The 20000-nt window shown below is 41.5% G+C and overlaps 1 protein-coding gene across 1 annotated transcript in view; it reads left to right on the top strand.

Annotated features, from left to right (window-relative positions):
• The window catches only part of DCDC1 (doublecortin domain containing 1), a 236073-nt gene that overhangs the window by 206528 nt on the left and 9545 nt on the right, over nucleotides 1–20000 (top strand). The window contains exon 8 of the mRNA XM_019519509.1: nucleotides 11583–11675. Within this exon, the coding sequence (XP_019375054.1) occupies nucleotides 11583–11675 (93 nt within the window). The remainder of the gene's footprint in view (nucleotides 1–11582; nucleotides 11676–20000) is intronic.

Here is a 20000-nt window from a genome sequence, read left to right as displayed (position 1 = left end):
CATTATCCCTCTCTGAATATTTTTCATCTGCATTGAATTGTTCCTAAGATGAGGTGTCCAAAAGTAGTATGGATATTTTACATCCAGACATCTAACTCTTTTTGTTAACTTTTTTATCCTTTGACACGTCACTGAAATGTCTAGGATGACTATTAATGACCCTGTCATACAAATCACAAATTGCATGTACTTAAACTTTAAAAAAATCTAAATGTCTTTCCTAAACATCTATCAGAATCTTCATATAATATGGTATGTGTACCTTATTTTGCTAATATTCCTTGTACTTGTACCTGTGCATTTTATTAAGCATTAGCAATGTGTTAGTAACCTGTAGCACATTTCAGATCACTTTACACTATTATAAATTTGTTTCATATCATTGGTCACAAAATCTGTCAGTTGAATACCCCAGTATAAATTTCTCTGTACATTAGGGAAGCAGCACCTTGTCCCATTTCCACATTAATTTTGTTGAAGTCTGGTTGAACTCTGAAAAATAATAAAAATGGCATTTTGAAATTCTAGGTATATTACACTGAGGCAGGCCTGCACCACATTGGACAGTGCTACCAGGTGGTGCCATGAGAACACATTCTACCAATTTGCTTGTTTTGCCCACCCTGTGTGCCAAAAAAAATCATGTACTGTATCTATGGTTATCACTGGGTGTACCCAGAACCATTCAGTGAATGGAGAGCAGCTCTTGGTAGCACCCTGGGCACATGCCAAAAGCAACAATGTGACATGTTTTTCACAATGTGTGCATGTTTAGTAAAAGTGAGTGGATGAGCATGTTTTCATAACCTTCCTACAAGATGTAAACATGCCCAGTAACTCCATGTCTAGATTTCTAAGCTTAAAAATAAAGATGTTATAATGGACAGGTCAGCAAACTCTCCCAAGGCCACTGATATGAGCAGTTTTCTTGTAAATCAACATCAGTTACTTTGACAAGTATTATTTAGAATATTAGCTAAGGTGTGGTTGTAATTAAGCATCTCTAATACACAACCTACTACTCTATTTATGTGTTACCTGTGCAGAATATTCTGGAGCTCGACTTTGCACTGCATCACCCTGTCTTCTGGTGGTGTAGTTCAAGACAGAAATACAAAGTGCACTCAAGACCTCTGACATCTGTACTCTTTTGGATAAGCATCTCCAACAACAAATAGTACTGATGCATGGTGAGGAAGCCCAGAGTTTTCAGGGGTGGCCTATGGAGTGACAGCTACAAATTAATCTGTCTTCATGCACTAGAATCCCCAAGGCAGTTGAACTGTATACCTTGTCTGCCTTTCTTTACGGTTGAATCTTCTTTTGAGTACTGATGAGATATGACTCTAGCTACATATATTTTTGCTCAAAGAAATTGTATGCAAACCTTTTGGATTCTAACAGTTAAGAGTCTTGATTTTGTCACTGTTAACCAGTCAGTGTATCTAATTAAATTCTGTTTTCACCCAGTGGGTCAGCTGCTCTCAGAACTAAGCAGAATGCATTTTTATATTATAATGGTTAAAGAAGCTGCTTTAAAATGTAGCTGTTTCTTATATCGGTAAACTACTTCTGCAGACCTGGCCTCTGTGGTCTTGTCTACACCATTGCAGTGGTGCATCCAGGGACCAGGGGGCTCAAGCATAACCTGGCCATATCCTGTCCCCTCAAATTCAAGCATTTTCCAAACCAGAAATGCAGGCTGTTCAGGGCTAGGTACCAGGTCCTACTCTCAGGTATCCTGGAGACCTAATATTCATTAGACGTCCTATTAGGTTTTTTTTATTTAAGTGGTATAATTTTTTTTATTTTTTTATTTACAGTGGTATGTATCTGGGAGAGCTGTAGGCTTTTACTGTTCACTCCTAGTATTTATTGATGATTAGATGTGACTTGGTTCAGGACACCATCCATCCAGCCTCCATGCTGCACAGAGTATGCTAGCTCAAAGGCACTGTCTTAGTCTTTCTTACATGATAAAGAAGACATTTTTACATAGTGCTTTAGGTCCATTATGGATAACCTGAAGATTATGAATGAGTTTTTCAATGTTCTAAAGGAAGGAAGAATCAGTAGGAAGACTATTTAGTATAGGCAATTTAAAATTTAAAAATCTTCGTTATAAGGATTGCTGGAAAGTTGATTTTATCAGTACCTAAATAATCCTAAAGCATTAATCCCCATATAAACTAAGGCCATACATACCCTTACAAATGTTTTATACATGTGAGTAACTGTACAGCTGTAAATGGTCCAACTGAATTCAATAGGTCTACTGACCTATGGCGTGTCATTCACTTATGTGTTCTCAGCTTCAGAGCCTAGAGTCCATTACATTTTCAGTCTAAAGGACTAGACCTTTTTTGGAGTTGTTGACAGGCAAAGGAATCAATATAAACTTTTACAAAATGACCTTAAATAATGGTCACTTGTCACTTTTTCCCCAAATCTGAATTGAGACGGCTCACCTACAACTCACCCTGAGTTTTGTTATTTTTTAAATCATTACAAGAAATACAGAATGGCAAAAAAGAAGACAGGTCAAAGCACTATTATATAACTACATGCACTAACATCTATATGACATACATTAACATTTATAAAAGTTATCAGAGAGATAATTTGTTAATTATTTAAATATATTTAAGTATACCCCCTCAACTAAAAGCTGATGATTTGATATTTTGTCATCCTTAATCTTTTTTTTTTCTTATTTATAAAATGAAAAACTATACAGAATATTAATAAGGATCTCAGATGCTCATGAAAACTTATAAAATGTTTAACAAAAATAAGTTTCCAAAAATGGGATCTTTTTTAGGACATCCATAGTGTAGAGTTATGTAGTAGTTATGGTGTGGTTTTCCTGAGACAACTAGCAGTCACTTCTCCTTTCCCATACATAAATGGCAGCCAGCAATAGCTAGAAACAAAAGACCCCTCTCCCAATCTCTGAATACAGTGACATTCATTCTCAGAGAAGCAGGGGCAGCTTTTTGAAAGCAGACTTCTTCAGTTCAACAATAACACACAATGAGTTATTGACTTGTTTATATATGGAGCTCTTTTCAGTAACTAACTCTGACTCCCCACAGTCTGGACAAATGATTGATTTCGTTGTTAGAAAAAGAGAAAGCTCTTGCACTAAACTCTGTAGTGCAAACTACTTTTTCCCCATTTGTTCCCCTACTGAATAGGACCTTATTAAAATGCACTTTCCAAAAAATACCTGCAGCTGGCCTTTATAAGCATGTTTTGTATATATAAATAAGTAATTTGTCCCACTCCTTTGTATGGTAACAAACCTTTGGGGAATCTTGTCAATATATATGAAGGCTGATTGTCATAGTGTTTATATTAAACTGTATTATTTATATTGATCTGCATATAAAGCATATTTCAGACTGCTTACTTATACATTTGTTATCTTCTAATGGGTTTATAAATATTAACATTTCAAAATTAATAGGCCTAAAGTTTTTTTTAGGATGAATCGCTGAGACAGTAAATAGTTTGTTGGGGTATAGTCTCCATAGATTATGGATTATTTTATCTGATGGAACTATACAAATTCTGTTAACAAAGATTGTTTATATTTTGAATTAATTTTTCCTCCATCTATCATGTTGGCATAAACCCAATTATATTTAATCCCTTGATAATTACACATCTTCAATTAATTCTTTGTGCACATCTATTGAAATGAGAATTGATCAGTCTAACTTCTACTGTCTTTCAAGTTCTCTTTGTTTGTTCATTTCATTTTTTAAATTAGCTTGGCTTTTTAGGTCCCACGTAATCATTGTACCCTTTTAAAATTTAAACATGAATTTGGTATTGTTTTTACGAAAACATGTTTCTACACCTCCTAAAATGATGGCTTATTTAACCAACAACTTCACTATAAAAATAATTTCTGTGTGATTGGAAAGTGTGGGTCACTCCATATGATCCTTATGTTCAGTTAGTTGCAGAACCCTAATGGGAGTTTAACACCCAGCCATCCAATACCCAACAGTTTTTAATGAAATTACATTTGGGATACATCTTGCAGCTTAACAAAGTAGCTATTATTGCATGTTGGGCCTGATTCTCTACCTTTCATTTGAGTAATAATTTTAAACTGGGCAAATTAGGTTTAAAATGCAATTTAATATATTTTAGGGCTTATATTATAATTTTAATACAATACAACATATTTTCTACAAAGGAGTAACTGACTACTTACCCTGCCATGTGGTAGAGAGTCTTATTTAGTGTATTATGTTTTTCTTACAGCCTTTTCCACAGGCTTAAAGGAAAGATTCACCTAGGTACTTAAGGTTTTTCAGAAAAAAACTAGGAAGTGAGGGAAATATGAACTTAAGGAGTTCTTAGGTTTGGCCTGTGGCTGTCAGATTTGCTGATTTTGATACTATTATTCTTGTTTACTGTTTTCTTTTTCTTTACATTTTATTCTCTCCAACTCTTCGTGGGAGTTTTTTTTACCTTTCCTTTCTGTATTTCATTCTTTTTCTTTCATTGTTTTTCCAAAGACTTTTTTCAGAACATAGCTCTACATCTTCTTTTCTTTTCTTTTCTTTTCTTTTCTTTTCCATCTTCTAATTTATATTCTCTTCATTGCTTTCTATTTCCTTTTGGTTTTAGCCACTTCATGTTTATGCCTTTCATGTTTTACTTTTATTTTTTTTCTTTTATCCCTCTTTTCAGTTTGCTTTTGGCTCTCTTTTTAGTTTCTATTTTCTGTCTTTCCTCCTTATCTTTCATTTAGCCATTAAAAAAATAACAAGTTACCACGCTATTGTTTGTTTATGAATTCAGGTTTCATTAGAGCAAAATAACACACACACATCTGCAGAGCTGAAGTCATATAATCCCTCTCTGCATAGCAGAGAGTGAATAAAAAGAAGAAAAAAATCCTATTTCAATTACTCAATAATGTTTGGGCCTAGTCTATATTATGAATATTTTGAAAAAACTTTCCACCCATACTAAACATCAATTCAGTTCCACTTTGGTTAGAAGTGCTAGGAACTGTAGTATTAATGGGCCACCAGTAGCAACATATCACTTAATCCTGCTCAGTTCCAATCTGTTTAGCATAGCACATGATAGCAGCATGTTTCATGTGCACTGAACCTCTCAACTTTGCTAAAATAAAGAAGAATGTAGTTTTTTCACATTCATAGTGTAAACTGGGTCTTTAAAAAGAAAGGTCAAAGAAATCATTCACCTCTTCCCACCCCATGAAAGCTTCTCCACATGAGCACAATGATCAGGCATGTGTCTAAGCAGAAGGAAGTGGCCTGGGAAAGAGTCACTCTTCAGTGTAATCATGCACCTTAACCCAACAGAAAATAATGCCAATCATGTCATCTTGAACTTCCACAAGGGCTTGCTGCCGGCTATCAGTTCCCTTTGGGAACTACTTAACAAGTCTTGCTGGCAAGTGGGAAGGACTTATCTGCTGTGTGAATTGCCTTATGAATCTTGGAATATTCATATATACAAGGGATTTTCTTTGTCTGTGCATTCAACTGTCAAAGTGCAGTCCCTCTGATGGAATGAACTGTCATAGTTCCATTGACTTATACTAGGACTATGGAGATCTGGTCCCATGCTTTTCCTTCCAATATGATTATTACTACTTTTTGTCAAAACAGATAAACAAACAAACCCCTCTGAATTGTATCCTGTAGAGCTGTTCATTTTCTGTCCTTTCCATATTTGCACATTTATAATACTTGACAACTTAGAAGGGTGCTATGAATGGTGACCAAGATTAGTTGTGCAGAAAAATACTGTCTTAAATTTAGTTGGCACAGGAACTTTTTGAAGTGTCTCTAAACTTTAAAAGACAAATGTTATTAGTGTTTTGGACATATTTATTCTGTTGGACAACTCACTCCTCTTTCTAATCCTATTGGTAGGCACCTACCTGTTGCCTGTTTGAAATTCAGGCACATACCAAAATAATTTTCAAACAGCAGACTCCACGGTGATAGGCATGGTACTAGAACAGGGGTGGGCAATTACTTGGGCCACTTAGGGAGTTTTGGTGAGCTGTTTGTTGATGTGGGTGCTGACCTGGCATGACAGGAGGGGTGAGGTGCTGACCCAGTGCAGCAGGTTGTGGAGCGGGGGAGGATTGATTCTATCCAGCCTGGGCCCATTCACCCTGCACCCACTACCAAGGGCACCAGACAGAGTGAACAGGTAGGGTCTCCATTGAGACAGGCCCTGGACCCCCATAGGCAGGGCAGGCTCGATTGCATGGATGGTTGTGGCTGCAGGTAGTCAGGAAGCAATGTCTGGGAGTAGAACAGGTGAGTGGGAGCTAGGGCTGGGGCTGGGATCATGGGGAGGTGACAGTGCAAGGCTGAGGCCTGGGACAGAGCCTCAATCCACTCCCTGCATCATAGCTTTGCCCTGAGCTTGGGCCCCAGCTCCACACAGTCACTGCCTCACGATCCTGACACCAGACCTGCCCATCCATCCATCCATCCTGTTTCCGGATGCTGCTTCCCACCCACCTGTGGCCCCATCCCATCTACCCAGCTGAGCCCTCTCTGCTGGTGAGGGTCCCAGGCTGGTCTCCATGGAGACCCTGCCTGCTCACCCACTCCATCTGGTGTGCCAGGGGTGCAGGTGGGGTGGATGGGCAGGGCCCAGTCTGGCAGGAGCGGTGACACTTGCAGCAGCAACCAGAGGGAGCTACCACTGCTGATGTAGCTGGAAAGCTGAATCTAGGTGCTGTGCTGCCTGAACCCTGCTACTTGCCTGAGGGCAGCGGGACTGGCTGCACATACCTTGGCCTGGGATGCCCCCTGCTCCTGGGCTAGACAGGGCCAAGAGACCTGCTGCAGGCCAGATAACATCCCTTGGAAGGCTGGATCTGGCCTGCAGGCCACATTTTGCTCACCCTGTACTGGAACCTGAAAAGAATAAAATAATAATTTAATGTAATCTGAGAAAGTGAGACCCAGTATGTGTATCTTTCATTTAAATTATGCCAAAAGGCAGAGATGTGCTCTGCATACATGACAGGAGAATTGTGCCCTAAAAGAAAAAGGGGCATATTATTTTTATGTCTGGATACTTTAAGAAGACATTATTAATGCTGCATAATAATTACTGAAGATGAAAATGCACTTCCTTGACTCAACTTCTGCTTTATTTGCAAACAAGTCTAATTTGACTTTTATTTAAATACAGATCTTTAGTATCTTTAAATATACTATATGTGTATAAATTTGCACATAAATTTAGACTGGATATTAGAATAGAGTTTCTAATGATCATATTAATGAAGTTCTGGAATAACTTTCCAGTAGGAATTGACTTTTCAGTTCCATCCTGAAAGCATTTTATTTCATGTATGGTTACCTGAAACAGTAGACAACTTGGCTCAGTGACTTCAGAGATCCCTTTCTACCCTGTGCTCCAAGGTTCTTATTAATGGCTAAAAGCTTTGTCAAAATTCAGTACTCATATTCTTATTAGGTATCCAAAGACTTGCTCTTTTGTATTTAGAAACACATGAGGGCATCAAGGATGTGGTGTATCATGTGAAAGACATCATTACAGGTATAGTTAATTGTGCCCAATGTGAGTGACAGGCATAAAAGTGGTTTGATGATACAAGGCTTTCTTTATCATTAGCTTGTACGTTTTCCAAATGATTACGCAATTGCTCTCTATCCTTCCAATCTCACTATTGCTACTCTTCCTTGAAGGCTGCTGGCTACACCTGTGTCCAGTTCTCTAGTAATGTTGTTGCTAGTCCTGGCCATTTTCAAGGGGCCTAGGCTAAGATGCAGAAGCGTTCCTAAGCAGAAGGCAAAAGCCTGTTTGTGAGTGACCATAGTGTGAACTTATGCAGATGTGACAGCTAACTTGGTTAGCAAAGTAAAGAAAGCCATCAAGCATAACTAAATAAAGCACAAGGCCTGAAAGGAGTTAAGGGAGGACCATACACTAAATAATCCAGATATACTATATCATAGCTTTATCTTAATATATTAGTAGTAGTGATTGATGTAGTCAAATGTATTAAATGTTATTTTGCTATAATAGATATATTTTGGTAAGATGCTTATATAACTTGTTTAAAAAACTAAATCAGCTTCCTCAGAGACAACCATAAACTAAGGTAAAAAAACAAAAAGCCAGACGAGCATTGAGCAGCACTCCACAATGGAGAAAGAAGGGAGATTAGTAGGGACCTACTGAATTCAGGGTGGAAGTGGACTGTGTGGCAGCTCCTTTATCTTGCAGGTTCCCCCTGCACATCCCCCTGCCAGTTGGCAGAGGGGCCTTGCCACTCGCTCCTGATCGGCAGTTAGACAGGAGTATCTTTACTGGAGCCTTTCTATTGGTGGCTCCACCCTCCTGTTATGGGCCAACCGCCTGCTTACTCTCCTGCCACGCCTTGATTTTAATTGATTAATTGACTGATGTAATTAGCGGGAGACTGCCCACTTTATGCGCCCCAGTGCCAGGGGGCGCTATCTGTGGCTCCTTTTCCACCCCTACACCACAGCCCCATCTTCACAGATGGTACTGACGTAGTTTTTGAGCTGGGCCCTGTTGTGGCTTGGCCCTCTCCTTTACCTCCTTGGGGCTTCTCGCCGCCCCCCCCTTGCTCTGGGGCTTCTCACTGCCCCCTTACTCTGGGGCTTCTCGCTCTTCGCAGCCCTTTCTCTGGGCTCCTTGTGGCCCCCCTTGCTCTGGGGCTTCTCACTCCTTGTGGCCCTCTCTCCAGGCTCCTCACTGCCCCCCTTGCTCTGGGACTTCTCACTGCCCCTCTTGCTCTGGGACTGGGGCCAATGCACCCCAAATGCTGCTCCCTGTCTGGCGCCAGGGTCCCCATGCTACCGTGGAGTCCCTATGAGGCCTCCAACCCCTAATAGCCTCACCCGGTCCTCCGGTTAAAACAGAGAACACAAAAACACAAAGCCCCTGGGCTATAACATAAAAAGCTGGACTGTCCGGCCAAACAATATTCAGTCCCTACCGGGAAAACATTCCAACCCCAGCAGTGACCAGAGGATGCTCACACAGTCAGAGTTCTCCCCTCCAACTGTACTAGCCGAGCTCCTCCTCCCTCGGTCACCAGAGGGAAACTGCCCTCCTGGCCCCCTGCCTGGGCTTATATGGGCCAGGCCCTGCCCCTTCCTGTCAGCTGGCCCCACCGGTTGCCCTAGCAACCAGCACCTGTGACTCTGGCTGCCCTGGTGACTGACAGCTAAGCCTCCCCCTTCTTCTCACCAGGGGTCTCACCCGAGCTGTTCTTCTGCTCTCAGGCGCAGGGCACCTGAGTGCTCTGTGACAGGCAGGTAGGCAAAAACCATGGTTTAAAATATAGTGCTGTTTTTGCCTCCTGTTTAGTCAACAGCAAGCAGCAGGGCATCCGCTAGTATGGCCTCCACTAGTAAGTTCCCACCAAACCATTATCTTGTGCAGAAAATTGGACTACTATGTAATGGTACATGACAGTCCATTTTACTTTAACATCAGTTAAATTAATCAGTAATCAGTTACCCCAAAGTCTGGGATTCCACTAAGGTTAATGGCTAAGCCTTCCTGACTTCAGTTGTCCTGGATTTTACTCAGTAAGTTCCCACAACCCAATGATATTAAAAGACAAGGTGCTATACTATCATAATCTGTTTAGAACCTCTTTTTCCTTTCATACTTTCATGAAGATCTAGAAGGAGGCAAAAAACTCTTTTAGGAAAACTACAGCATCCAAGAGGAAACTTAATGCAGAGGTAGTTTTTTTTCTTAGCATTATTATGGCGGTAATATGAGGTCACTGTCATAGCTGGAATTTTTTAAAATTGAGAGATTTGATTTTTAAATAAGATGTATAGTAATGAGTAACTGGAAAATATCAGGTTCCCCAAAGATGTATATTATCATTATTATCATCACCATTATCATTATTGTTCTCTTATCTTCTTTCTTCTTCTTCATTTTTGTTCTTGCGTTATAACAGCCATTGATGCATGTGCAGAATATAGCAGGCCATAAACAGTCAAACCATGCTTACATACTCACAGAAAAAGAATCACAAACATAATTCTTTCAGGTAATCCTTACCTGAAGGAGCACGACATTTTAAACGAATGAAATGCTTTACTCCATTTCCAGCATTCTTAATGCCTTCACCAGCAACTTTAAGCACCATATTTTCTTGCATGCAACATGTACTTTTTTTTCCCGAAACCAGCTGCTGGAAATTGGATTGCATATTATTTGTGAGGAAATGCAACAACAGCAGTTTCTGCCCCATAAGCTTCAGCTGGGTAAAAGTGAAAATAATGTCTGCCCTTGATTCGCAGGGAGCAGAACAGTGAGCAGGCTAAGGTCCCTAGCTGCTGCTGCTCAGTTACTTACTGCCAGGAAAGATTATTTTTCTTCATTCTACCTTTCAAAAACAAGATGCATATATTATTTTGGGATGTATTATATACAAGAAAATATGGTATAATCAAATCTTCTTGAGGTACCACATCATCTTCACTTTTGTGACCAGGTTGTGATATTCTCTTAGGTGCTGTGCACAGTATAATCTCCTGGGATAGCAATATTAATGAGTAGTTCTGTCCTGGTCTTCTTATCCACAAGGTTGTATAGCATGATACAGTCTACAGTGGATGTTGTGTCCCAATAATTTATTTTTTTTTATCTTTCAGGATGGCTGGCAGCCTGTATTTATAGTAAGCTTATGGAGTTGATCAACTTTTTGTTAACAGACAATTATGTTGTGTTGTGCCACCTGGTATATTTCAATTAAACATTCCAATCAAATGGAAAAGAAAAGGCACAATGAAACACCTCCTCTCTTTCTTTTTATTATCACTGTATCTTGATTGTAATATATAGTTCATGGACAATAACAATTGAAAAATCACATGATATTTTTATGTTGCTATTTTCTTCATCTTTGTCTAAGCTATGGAGGTAATACCTCCCACTTACTTGAAGTCCATACTTCTGTCAGAGGACCAAGCACATTATTCTGTCAGCCCTGTCATAACATACTTCATATACAGCTCCAGACAGCTTAGTATGACTGATTCATCATCACCCTTGTTGTTGTTGTCATCATCATCATACTATATATGTCATAGAAATTGCTTTGCCAACTTAACTATTATAGAAAAAATAACTTTGGCTGTATGAAATGTTTAGGTCACTCATTCTAAAGGAGTTTTCGTATAGACATATGAAATATTGTGTGTGTCTGTGTGTGTGAATACTGTCAAGCCATACATTTATTCCACCTGTCACTACATTGGACACCAGCATAGTTAAATATTATAAATATATATTATATACTACATATTATATACGCCTAAATCAGACCTATCCCAATAATGGTTTATAACATATATATTTTCAAGTAGTCACAAAATAAATGTCTGATATGAATGAACATGTCTATAGAACAATATTATTTAAACTTTAATTTAAGGTTTAAGTAACTATGGCTCAGGTCCCTAGCTATTTTAACTATGGTATGCAATCAAAAAGCATTTGATGCACATTTCAAGTAATTTGTATATATTTTTCAGCTGGATTTTGCCATTGATGGTCAGAAAGGGAACATCACTGAGAGAGGCATTCTTTCAATGACAAAAGAAGAACTATACTTAGAATACGAAGAAGTGAGTGTATTATATAAGTTATATTTTATTTACCTAGCAGTAAAATATATTATTTGTTATTTAATATGAAGCTGGTTTAAATCTCTGTATATAAATAGAAAAAAGTTTCCCTAGTAGTCTGTTACTTACTAGTGTGTTAACTTATTTGAAGGCATTTATAATACTAATCTCCTAATACATATGGTGAGTTCAGCTTCCTTAACCCCCAGATTTACTACTGCTTCCTTCTGTTATTATACCAAGCATCAGTGCCAGATGGCAATTCTCCCACTTGGCTATGTATAGAACATGCATTAATACATCTCTTTTCTCCTTCATGTGAACTGGATTGTACTTTCTTTTAAAACTTACAAAGTGATGGCAACACAAATATGACCCTGTTTTAAATTTCACTGCCATTGCATGAGGATTTTGTTTTTAGAGTTAACTCAACCCTTCTTATCAGAAACAATATTTTGGGAACTCTAAAATGGGACAATCCATTCTAGCTGTATTAAACAATTAGGTTTAGCATTAAACCAAACAAGTCCTGCATTAAATCATACTTTTGGCAATATCTGAAATGAATATGTACCTTATACTGCCTTTTTGGAAACTCTGCAGTGTGTGATATTTGAAGAGATGAGTGCAACCAAATAATTTTATTTAAATATGGATGCTCCTTTAATATCTGAAATTTTCATACCAGGACTGACACAGATACAAATAAGACCTCAGAAACTCTGAAAAGCCTTTGGTTCTTTTCTTATGTTATTTCTGTATGTAAATGACTTTTTTTTGAAAAGTGGAAATGTTCATTTCCAAAGATCAAAAACTAATTTAATATCTGAAATGGTAGCCTTTGGAAGACTCACATACATATGTGATAAAAGCTCACTAGGTGTGTCTACATGTGAAATTATGGCACATGAAAAAACTGTGGAGGTTATTGCTCTGGAGTTTATTGCTCCCAGGTACTCCTGGAAGCAATAAACTGCGGAGCAATAAGCTCCATAGTTTATTCATGAATAGCACATTGAGCTGGGGTGGAGCAGCCCTGACTGGCAGTGGGCTCAGGGGGTCAGCCTGCCAGCCTGGGATTGCTCCTTCTGGCTCAAAATGCTGTGGAGGGGCTGGCTGGGGCATGAGGGTGCTTCAGTGTGGGGCTAGCCAGCAGGCAGCCTCTGCACTGAAGCCCCCTCATGCCCCAGCCAGCCAGGGCAATATCTACACATGTGGTGCTGTGGAGTTTTTTACTCTGCAGCAGCATAGTACTTGTATTTACTATTCTGTAAGTACTGTTCTGCTGAGGAGTAAATAATTTTATTTCAGCCTAATAGCAGCACACATGTACATGGCGAGATGTTTACTATGTAGCTAGTCAACTGAGGAGTAAACGTCTTGTCTAGACGTACCTACTGTGTTTCAAGATATAGGAACTTTTTGTGTCTTAATCTTTATTTTTCTTTATTTGGCATCAAAAATTATATATTATACATATATATACATACACATGTATACCTATATATACATACATACGTTCACACATACAAACATACATATATATACACACACACTTCCAACTTACCCCCACGTACTTGAATATATATATATGATACTTTACCAGATAATTTTATTTTACTAACAACTGTCTCACTATTCTTTCTTTCCTTGGTTCCTCCTATATTTGTGCCAAAGGATACTTTTGTTCTCTTGGGTGATCGCCTTAGCCCTTTCTCTTCTACTTATCATTTTTCTGAGGTAGAGAAATGCATGAATGGTGAACTTGTGGCCCCAGTGAAATCAGTGGCAAAACTTACATTAGCTTTAGAGGAACCAGGTTTTCAACCTAAAAATATTATTTGATATGCAGTGTTATTTGACAGCCAGATGCCTATCCAGTCTTCTCTTAAAGACCCCCAAGGTAGGGGAGAACACCACCTCCCTTGGAAGCCCATTACAAATGTTGGCGACCCTTACAGTGAAGAAGTTTTGCCTGATATTTAGCCTAAATCTGCTGTCAGTTTGTGACCAATGTTCCCTGTTACCCCAAGAAGCGTCCTGGTGACAGAGCCTCTCCGTTCCCTGTTCATGAGGGTGCCTCTTGGGGTAACAAGGGTCCATGTGAATGAACACTTCTCTCCACAGAAATCCCAGCTGTTCTAACTGAGATCCCCTGAAGGCATAAAGATCCAGCCTCTTGTATGCAATTGGAGGTTTGGTACCTCTGTTTATACATACTCAGTTCTACGGTTTTCCTGGTCTTGGGGAACACTCCTTAAATTTGTCCTTAATATATTTTATAATACAGAATTCCTCCTAGCCATAATGTTGACACATAAAAGTGTCTTCACTGTAGCTAAATAATGTATCATCCACCATAAAGCTTAGTTACTTCCTTTTGCTTTCATTTGAATTGCATTACTGCTCTAAAGAAAAATGTTAACAAAGTTATTTCTTTTCAGGGAAAAAAACTGTAGTTTACAATGTCAAGACATAGTGAGCTAATCATAAGATTCTGCAGGAAATATTGTAATGAAGAACTATTAAATCAAACCTTTTCCTCACAACGGCTCATGCTGAGAAGTTGACAGCGTATTCTATAAATGAAATAATAATACAAAATTGGTGCCAGGCAAAAGTGGACAGGATTTCCATGTAGATTTGTAGATGTAAAAAAGCCGTTATTCTTTCAGAATAGAAGCTTATCAACCAATATATTTTATTGTAGTAACATTGGTAAAAGAACGTGTAAATATCATAAAGCTTAAGGTATTATAAATCTAAATATATTATATAAATTATGTTTTGTTTTTTCTGTCAATTAGCTGTACCTAACATCAGTTTATCTTTGTTTTCTTTACTCTTTCATCCAGACTCTGTTCTCTTAGGATTTAGGGACCTAACTATGATCCCATTTCAACCTCTTTAAGTCCTTAACATTTCATCAATGCATCTATTTTTGTGACACACTGGGCATGTCTAAATGTGCTCCTGACTGCACACTTGGTACTGTGCAGTCATGTAATACTTGCTAAAGCAGTGCTATGCAGTCCCGGCAGTGCATGGTTGTTTTTAGATGCTATGTTGAAATAGTGATGAGCTACGGTGATATGGCTGGTTGCTATGGTTTGTGCCTGCTGTTGCTACATTGCCATAGCACAGGGGTGGGCAATTAGTTTGGGCAGAGGGCCGCTTACTGAGTTTTGGGAAGCCATGGAGGACTGCATGACAGGCAGTCGGGGCAGATAAATATTAATTTTTAAACTTTTTAGGGGCCTCGTGGGCCGGATAGAATGGCCTGGTGCACTGTATCCGGCCTGCTGGCCGCATTTTGCCCACCCCTGCCTTAGCAACATGCTATGTTGTCGGAGCTTGTCACTATGGTAACATAGTGTCTCATGTAGGCATACTGACTGGGTACATCTATCTGTGTACTTTAATGTGCATTAGCCTATTTTAATGCACATTAAAGCATCATGTAAAAAGTTGTGCTTTTTACTTAATGCGCATTAAAATAGGCTAATGTGCATTAAGCATCACTTGAAGAGCACGTGCTTTAGTTAATGTGCATTAAGCCAAGCTAATTCATATTTTTGTAGTATCTCACAGTGGAGAGTGCCTGTACACCAGCATGGAGGCTGCTCCACTGTAATTACAGCGTGTCAGAGCAGACTCAATTGAGTCTGCTGAAGCACAGTAATTACTGTACTCCAGCAACCTCCTGTGTCTTGTGTATCAGCATGAATGAGCTTTAGTTCAAGTACCCCTGCCACCATTTTTAAGCACGGGACACTGATACACGAGACGCTGTGGCACTTTAATTAGAGTAGCTCTCAGAGCATATGTAAAAGTGGCCAGAGGTACTAGATTTTATGAGCATTAACATGTAGATGCACTGGCTATTATCTTAGCCATGTGTAGGTAATAAAAAATAAGGATTATAAAATGTGTAGGTTACAAAAAATAAGGGAGAAAGAGGATCCAGTCATTTACTTCTTTAAAGTACAGGTGGCTGTACTTTAAAGATGCCTTACTGAGAATGCAGGAACAAACCATCCTGATGTGCAGGAAGACTAGCAAATATGGCTGTCCCATGGGCACAGGCCCAGAAAAGGGGGAAGCCTTGCTCAGAGGCAAATCCCAGTCAGAAAGAAGAAAAAATAACAACTTACCTGTTGCAGGGGCTGGGAAGAGTGGGAAAACGCGCGGTGGTGAACCGCCCATGCAATTCGTCACTCACACCTATATTCAGCTGAGGCCGGGTGTCGTCACAGGGAGATGCCACCCGGCGGAAATAAGAAGCACCCCCAAAGGCACAGGAGGGGTGCTGAGGAGTGGAGGAGCTGCGGGAGACTGCAGCATGCAGCCACGGCAGGAAGTGGCGGCAGCAGAAGCAGCCATGGCAGAAGCAGCGGCTGAGGTGACGGCGGCAACAGCAGCAGCAGAAGCAGCAGCCACAGCAACCAGCGCCACGAAGAAAGCTCCGCCAGGAATAGAGGGAGCTGAGACGGTAGGAGCTGCAAGGTGTCCCTGTGGCGGGGAAGACTGACGGGGGACTGACAGAACCACTGAGGAGGGCAGCAGTAACCGTGCTGATAATCAGCACAGGAACCCTCAGTAGAGGCAATGGGTGTCGCAGCTCCAGGGTGGAGGAGGACGCTGGAGAGAAGGGGAGAGAGACCCCAGTTGGGGGTGAAAGCCAGGATCTAAGCCCGGGGGCGCGTGAGACTAGGGGAGACTCCCTCCTATGGGTGTTCCCTGTTCAGTCTTTTTTCCTGTTGTCAAGTTCCCTTGGCAGTCACGGTAGCAGCGTCTTGATTTTGGTTTTATGCTGTGTCACCTTAGGGTGAGGGGCTTGCAGTGAAGGTGTTACTCATATTCCCCTTTAGGGTTGGTCCATTTTCCACCCTTAGCAAGAGTGGGTTAGCATAGCCCTTAGCGGAAGGCCAAGGCAGATGGGACTTGGTCTAATAATGAGGGCACAAAAGCGAGGGGACTTCGTGAAGGCTAATGGCCTCAGATGTGGGCAGCACAAGGAAGACAGGCCCAAGGGCCAACGGTGACCAGACCTTCCAGGTCCAGCCAGGATCCAGGGGTCCTCACCGGCAGGAGGAGTGGCAATAGGACCAGGGAAGACATCAGCAGGGGGTGACTACAAGAAAGGATTAGGAGGCCCATCTCCAAGGTTGGCGCATGGCCAGGGTGTAGGGGAGGTTGGAGCCCTGTGAATGCCCGCCGAGACATGGGACTGCACTGGAGGCATCCTCTGAGAGGACCCCCTCCACTGAAGTAACACTCAAAGTCATGGCAGGTAAGTTTGGGGGTCACCCTGAAGACAACTGAGGTACCCTCCAGGGCCTACATGAAGGCTCCTGGAGGGCCAGAGCAGTGGATTGGGCAAAGGTGGCGCGAGAACATACCATGAAAAGGAGATGGGCACAATGGCAGAAGACCAGCTTGGCTTAGCAGAGAACTCTTCAGTAAACTAAATCACAAAAAGGAAGCTCATAAGAAGTGGAAGCTTGAACAAATAACTAAGGAAGAATGAAGGAGCATTGCTCGGGCTTGTAGGAATAAAGTCAGCAAGGCCAAAATGCAATGGGAGTTGCAGCTAGCAAGGGATGTGAAGGGCAAAAAGAAGGGCTTCTAAAAGTATGTCAGTAGCAAGAGTAGGATCAGGGAAAATGTAGGTCCCTTACTGAATGAGGAAGCAACCTTGTGACAGAGGATGCAGAAAAGGTTGAAGTGCTCAGTGTCTTTTTTGCCTCAGTCTTCACAGGCAAGGTCAGCTCCCAGACTACTGCACCGGGCATTGGGGAGGAGGGGACAGTTTGGGGAGGAAGGAAGCAGACAACAGGGGCAAAAGAACACATTAGGACTATTTAGAAAAGCTGGACATATAGAAGTCTATAGGGCTGGACAGGATGCACCCGAGGGTGACGAGGGAGCTGGCTGATGTGATTGCAGAGCCGTTGGCCATCATCTTTGAAAACTCATGGCAATCTGGAGAGGTCCCAGGTGATTGGAAAAGGGAAAACATAGTGCCTGTATTTAAGAAAGGGAAAAAGTAGAGCCAGGATCCAGGGAAAGGGAAAACTACAGACCAGTCAGCCTTATGTCAGTCCCTGGAAAAATCAGGGAGCAGATCCTCAACAAATCCATCTCAAAGCACTTGGAGGACAAGAAGGTGATTAGGAACAGTCAACCTGATTCACCATGGGCAAGTCATGCCTGACCAACCTGATTGCCTTCTATGATGAGATGACTGGCTCTGTGGATGTGGGAAGACAAGTGGATGTGGTATTCCTTGATTTTAGCAAAGCTTTTGATATGGTCTCCCACAACAGTTACACAGGCAAGCTAAGGAAGTACAGGCTGGCTGGCTGAATGGACTGTAAGGTGGATAGAAAACTGGCTGGAGCATTGGGCCCAGAGGGTAATAATTAACAGGTCAATGTATCGTTGGCAGCCAGTATCAAGTGGAGTGCCCCAGGGGTCGGGGACCCACAGCAAGTTTGCAGATGACACCAAGCTGGGGAAGTAATAGATACATTGGAGGGTAGGGGTAGGATTCAGAGTGACTTAGGCAAATTGGAAGATTAGGCCAAAAGGAATCTCATGAGATTCAACAAGGACAAGTTCACAGTCCCGCACTTAGGACAGAACCATCCCATTAACCAGTACAGGCTGGGGACTGACTGACTGGGCAGCAGCTCTGCAGAAAAGGACCTGGGAGTTACAGTGGACAATAAACTGAATGTGAGCCAGCAGTGTGCCCTTGTTGCTAAGAAGGCTAATGGCATACTGGGCTGCATTGATAGGTGTGTTGCCAGTAGGTCCAAGTGATTATTCCCCTCTGTTCAGCACTGGTGAGGCCACATCTGGAGCACTGTGTTCAATTTTGGGCTCCCCACTACCGAAAGGATGTATAAAATGTAAAATGTTCTTGTATAAAATATTCCTGTGGACAAGTTGGAGAGAGTCCAGCAGAGGACAACAACTGGTTTGTGGGCTGGGGGACATGACTTCTGAGGAGAGGCTGAGGGAACTGGGCTTATTTAGTCTAGAGAAGAGGAGACTGAGAGGGGATTTAATAGAAACCTTCAACTACCTGAAGGGGGAGTCCAAAGAGGATGGAACTAGAATGTTCTCAGTGGTGGCAGGTGACAGAACAAGGAGCAACGTTCTGAAGTTGTAGCAAGGGAAGTTTAGGTTAGATATTAGGAGGATAGTAAAGCACTGGATCAGGTTACCCAGAGAGGTGGTGGAATCTCCATCCTTGGAGGTTTTTAAGACCTGGATAGACAAAGCTTTGGCTGAGATGATCTAGTTGAGGATGGTCCTGCTTTGAGCAGGGGGTTGGACTAAATGGCTTCCTGAGGTCCTTTCCAACCCTAATTAAGGTAGAGTAAAAAAGGAAAGATTAATTGAGTCTAATTAGCATGCTGCAGCAGCTCATATATCAGTATCCCTGTGCTTCAAAATGGTGGCGGGGCATTTGATGAGGTTTAGTTAAAGCACCCCACCTCCATTTTGAAACACAAGGAGGCTGATACATGAGGTGCTGTGGGCACTTTAATTAGAGCAGCTCTTGAAGCCACCCTAATTAAAGTGCCCTCCCCCTCTCACTCCCCCCCACAACCCCACAGAGCATATGTAAAAATGGTCTTAGGTATTAAAGTTGACTGGTGCCTAATGGATAGAATAGGTTCTGGCCCTTTCTTTTAATAGGTTAATTTAACCCAATATGTAGATAGACTCCAGTCCTGGCCTGCTTATTCAGGTAGAGGTCCTAGTCCTATTACCTGGAGATGGAGCCAGATGCTCCTTCTAGGGTTAAATTAAGATTTGTAGACCTGCCATGATCAGCCTCTAGTATTAAAAGATAATTAAAAAGCCTTGTATGATCAACAAGGCAGGTTTGGAGATGACACAGGAGGCCTCCAGGGAATCTGAAAGAGTATTGCAGTGGTGGACCAAACTAAAATAACAGGGAGCTGGCTTGAAAGATGGAGAATCTAAGGAGAGACAGCTGATGTAACCTTGGGACACTCAGGGTGCTGACAGACATGCAGGTCCCCACTCTAACTCATGATGCTTCACATAAAGCACCATGAGTTACAGTTAGAGCACCTCCCCTCCCCCCCCCAACCCAACAGGTATTTGCCTCTTGGGTTGGGAGTGGGGTGGAATCAAGCTTGCCTGCCTGTCACTGATGCAGCCCTGCCCATACCCCGCTCTCATCTCTGGTGTTGTCTGCAGGAAGGTTGGGGATAGGGAAGCTGCTGGCTGGCGGTTTCCCAGCCTGAGTTGGAGGGGGGGGGGGGGCCTCCAATCCCCCCC

This window comes from Gavialis gangeticus, unplaced genomic scaffold (assembly GCF_001723915.1).
Source record: "Gavialis gangeticus isolate Ggan-Ray unplaced genomic scaffold, GavGan_comp1, whole genome shotgun sequence".
In the NCBI taxonomy this organism is placed as follows: Eukaryota; Metazoa; Chordata; order Crocodylia; family Gavialidae; genus Gavialis; species Gavialis gangeticus.
The sequence above is the reverse complement of the archived record's forward strand: the minus strand, read 5'-3'. Positions and strand labels throughout refer to the sequence as shown.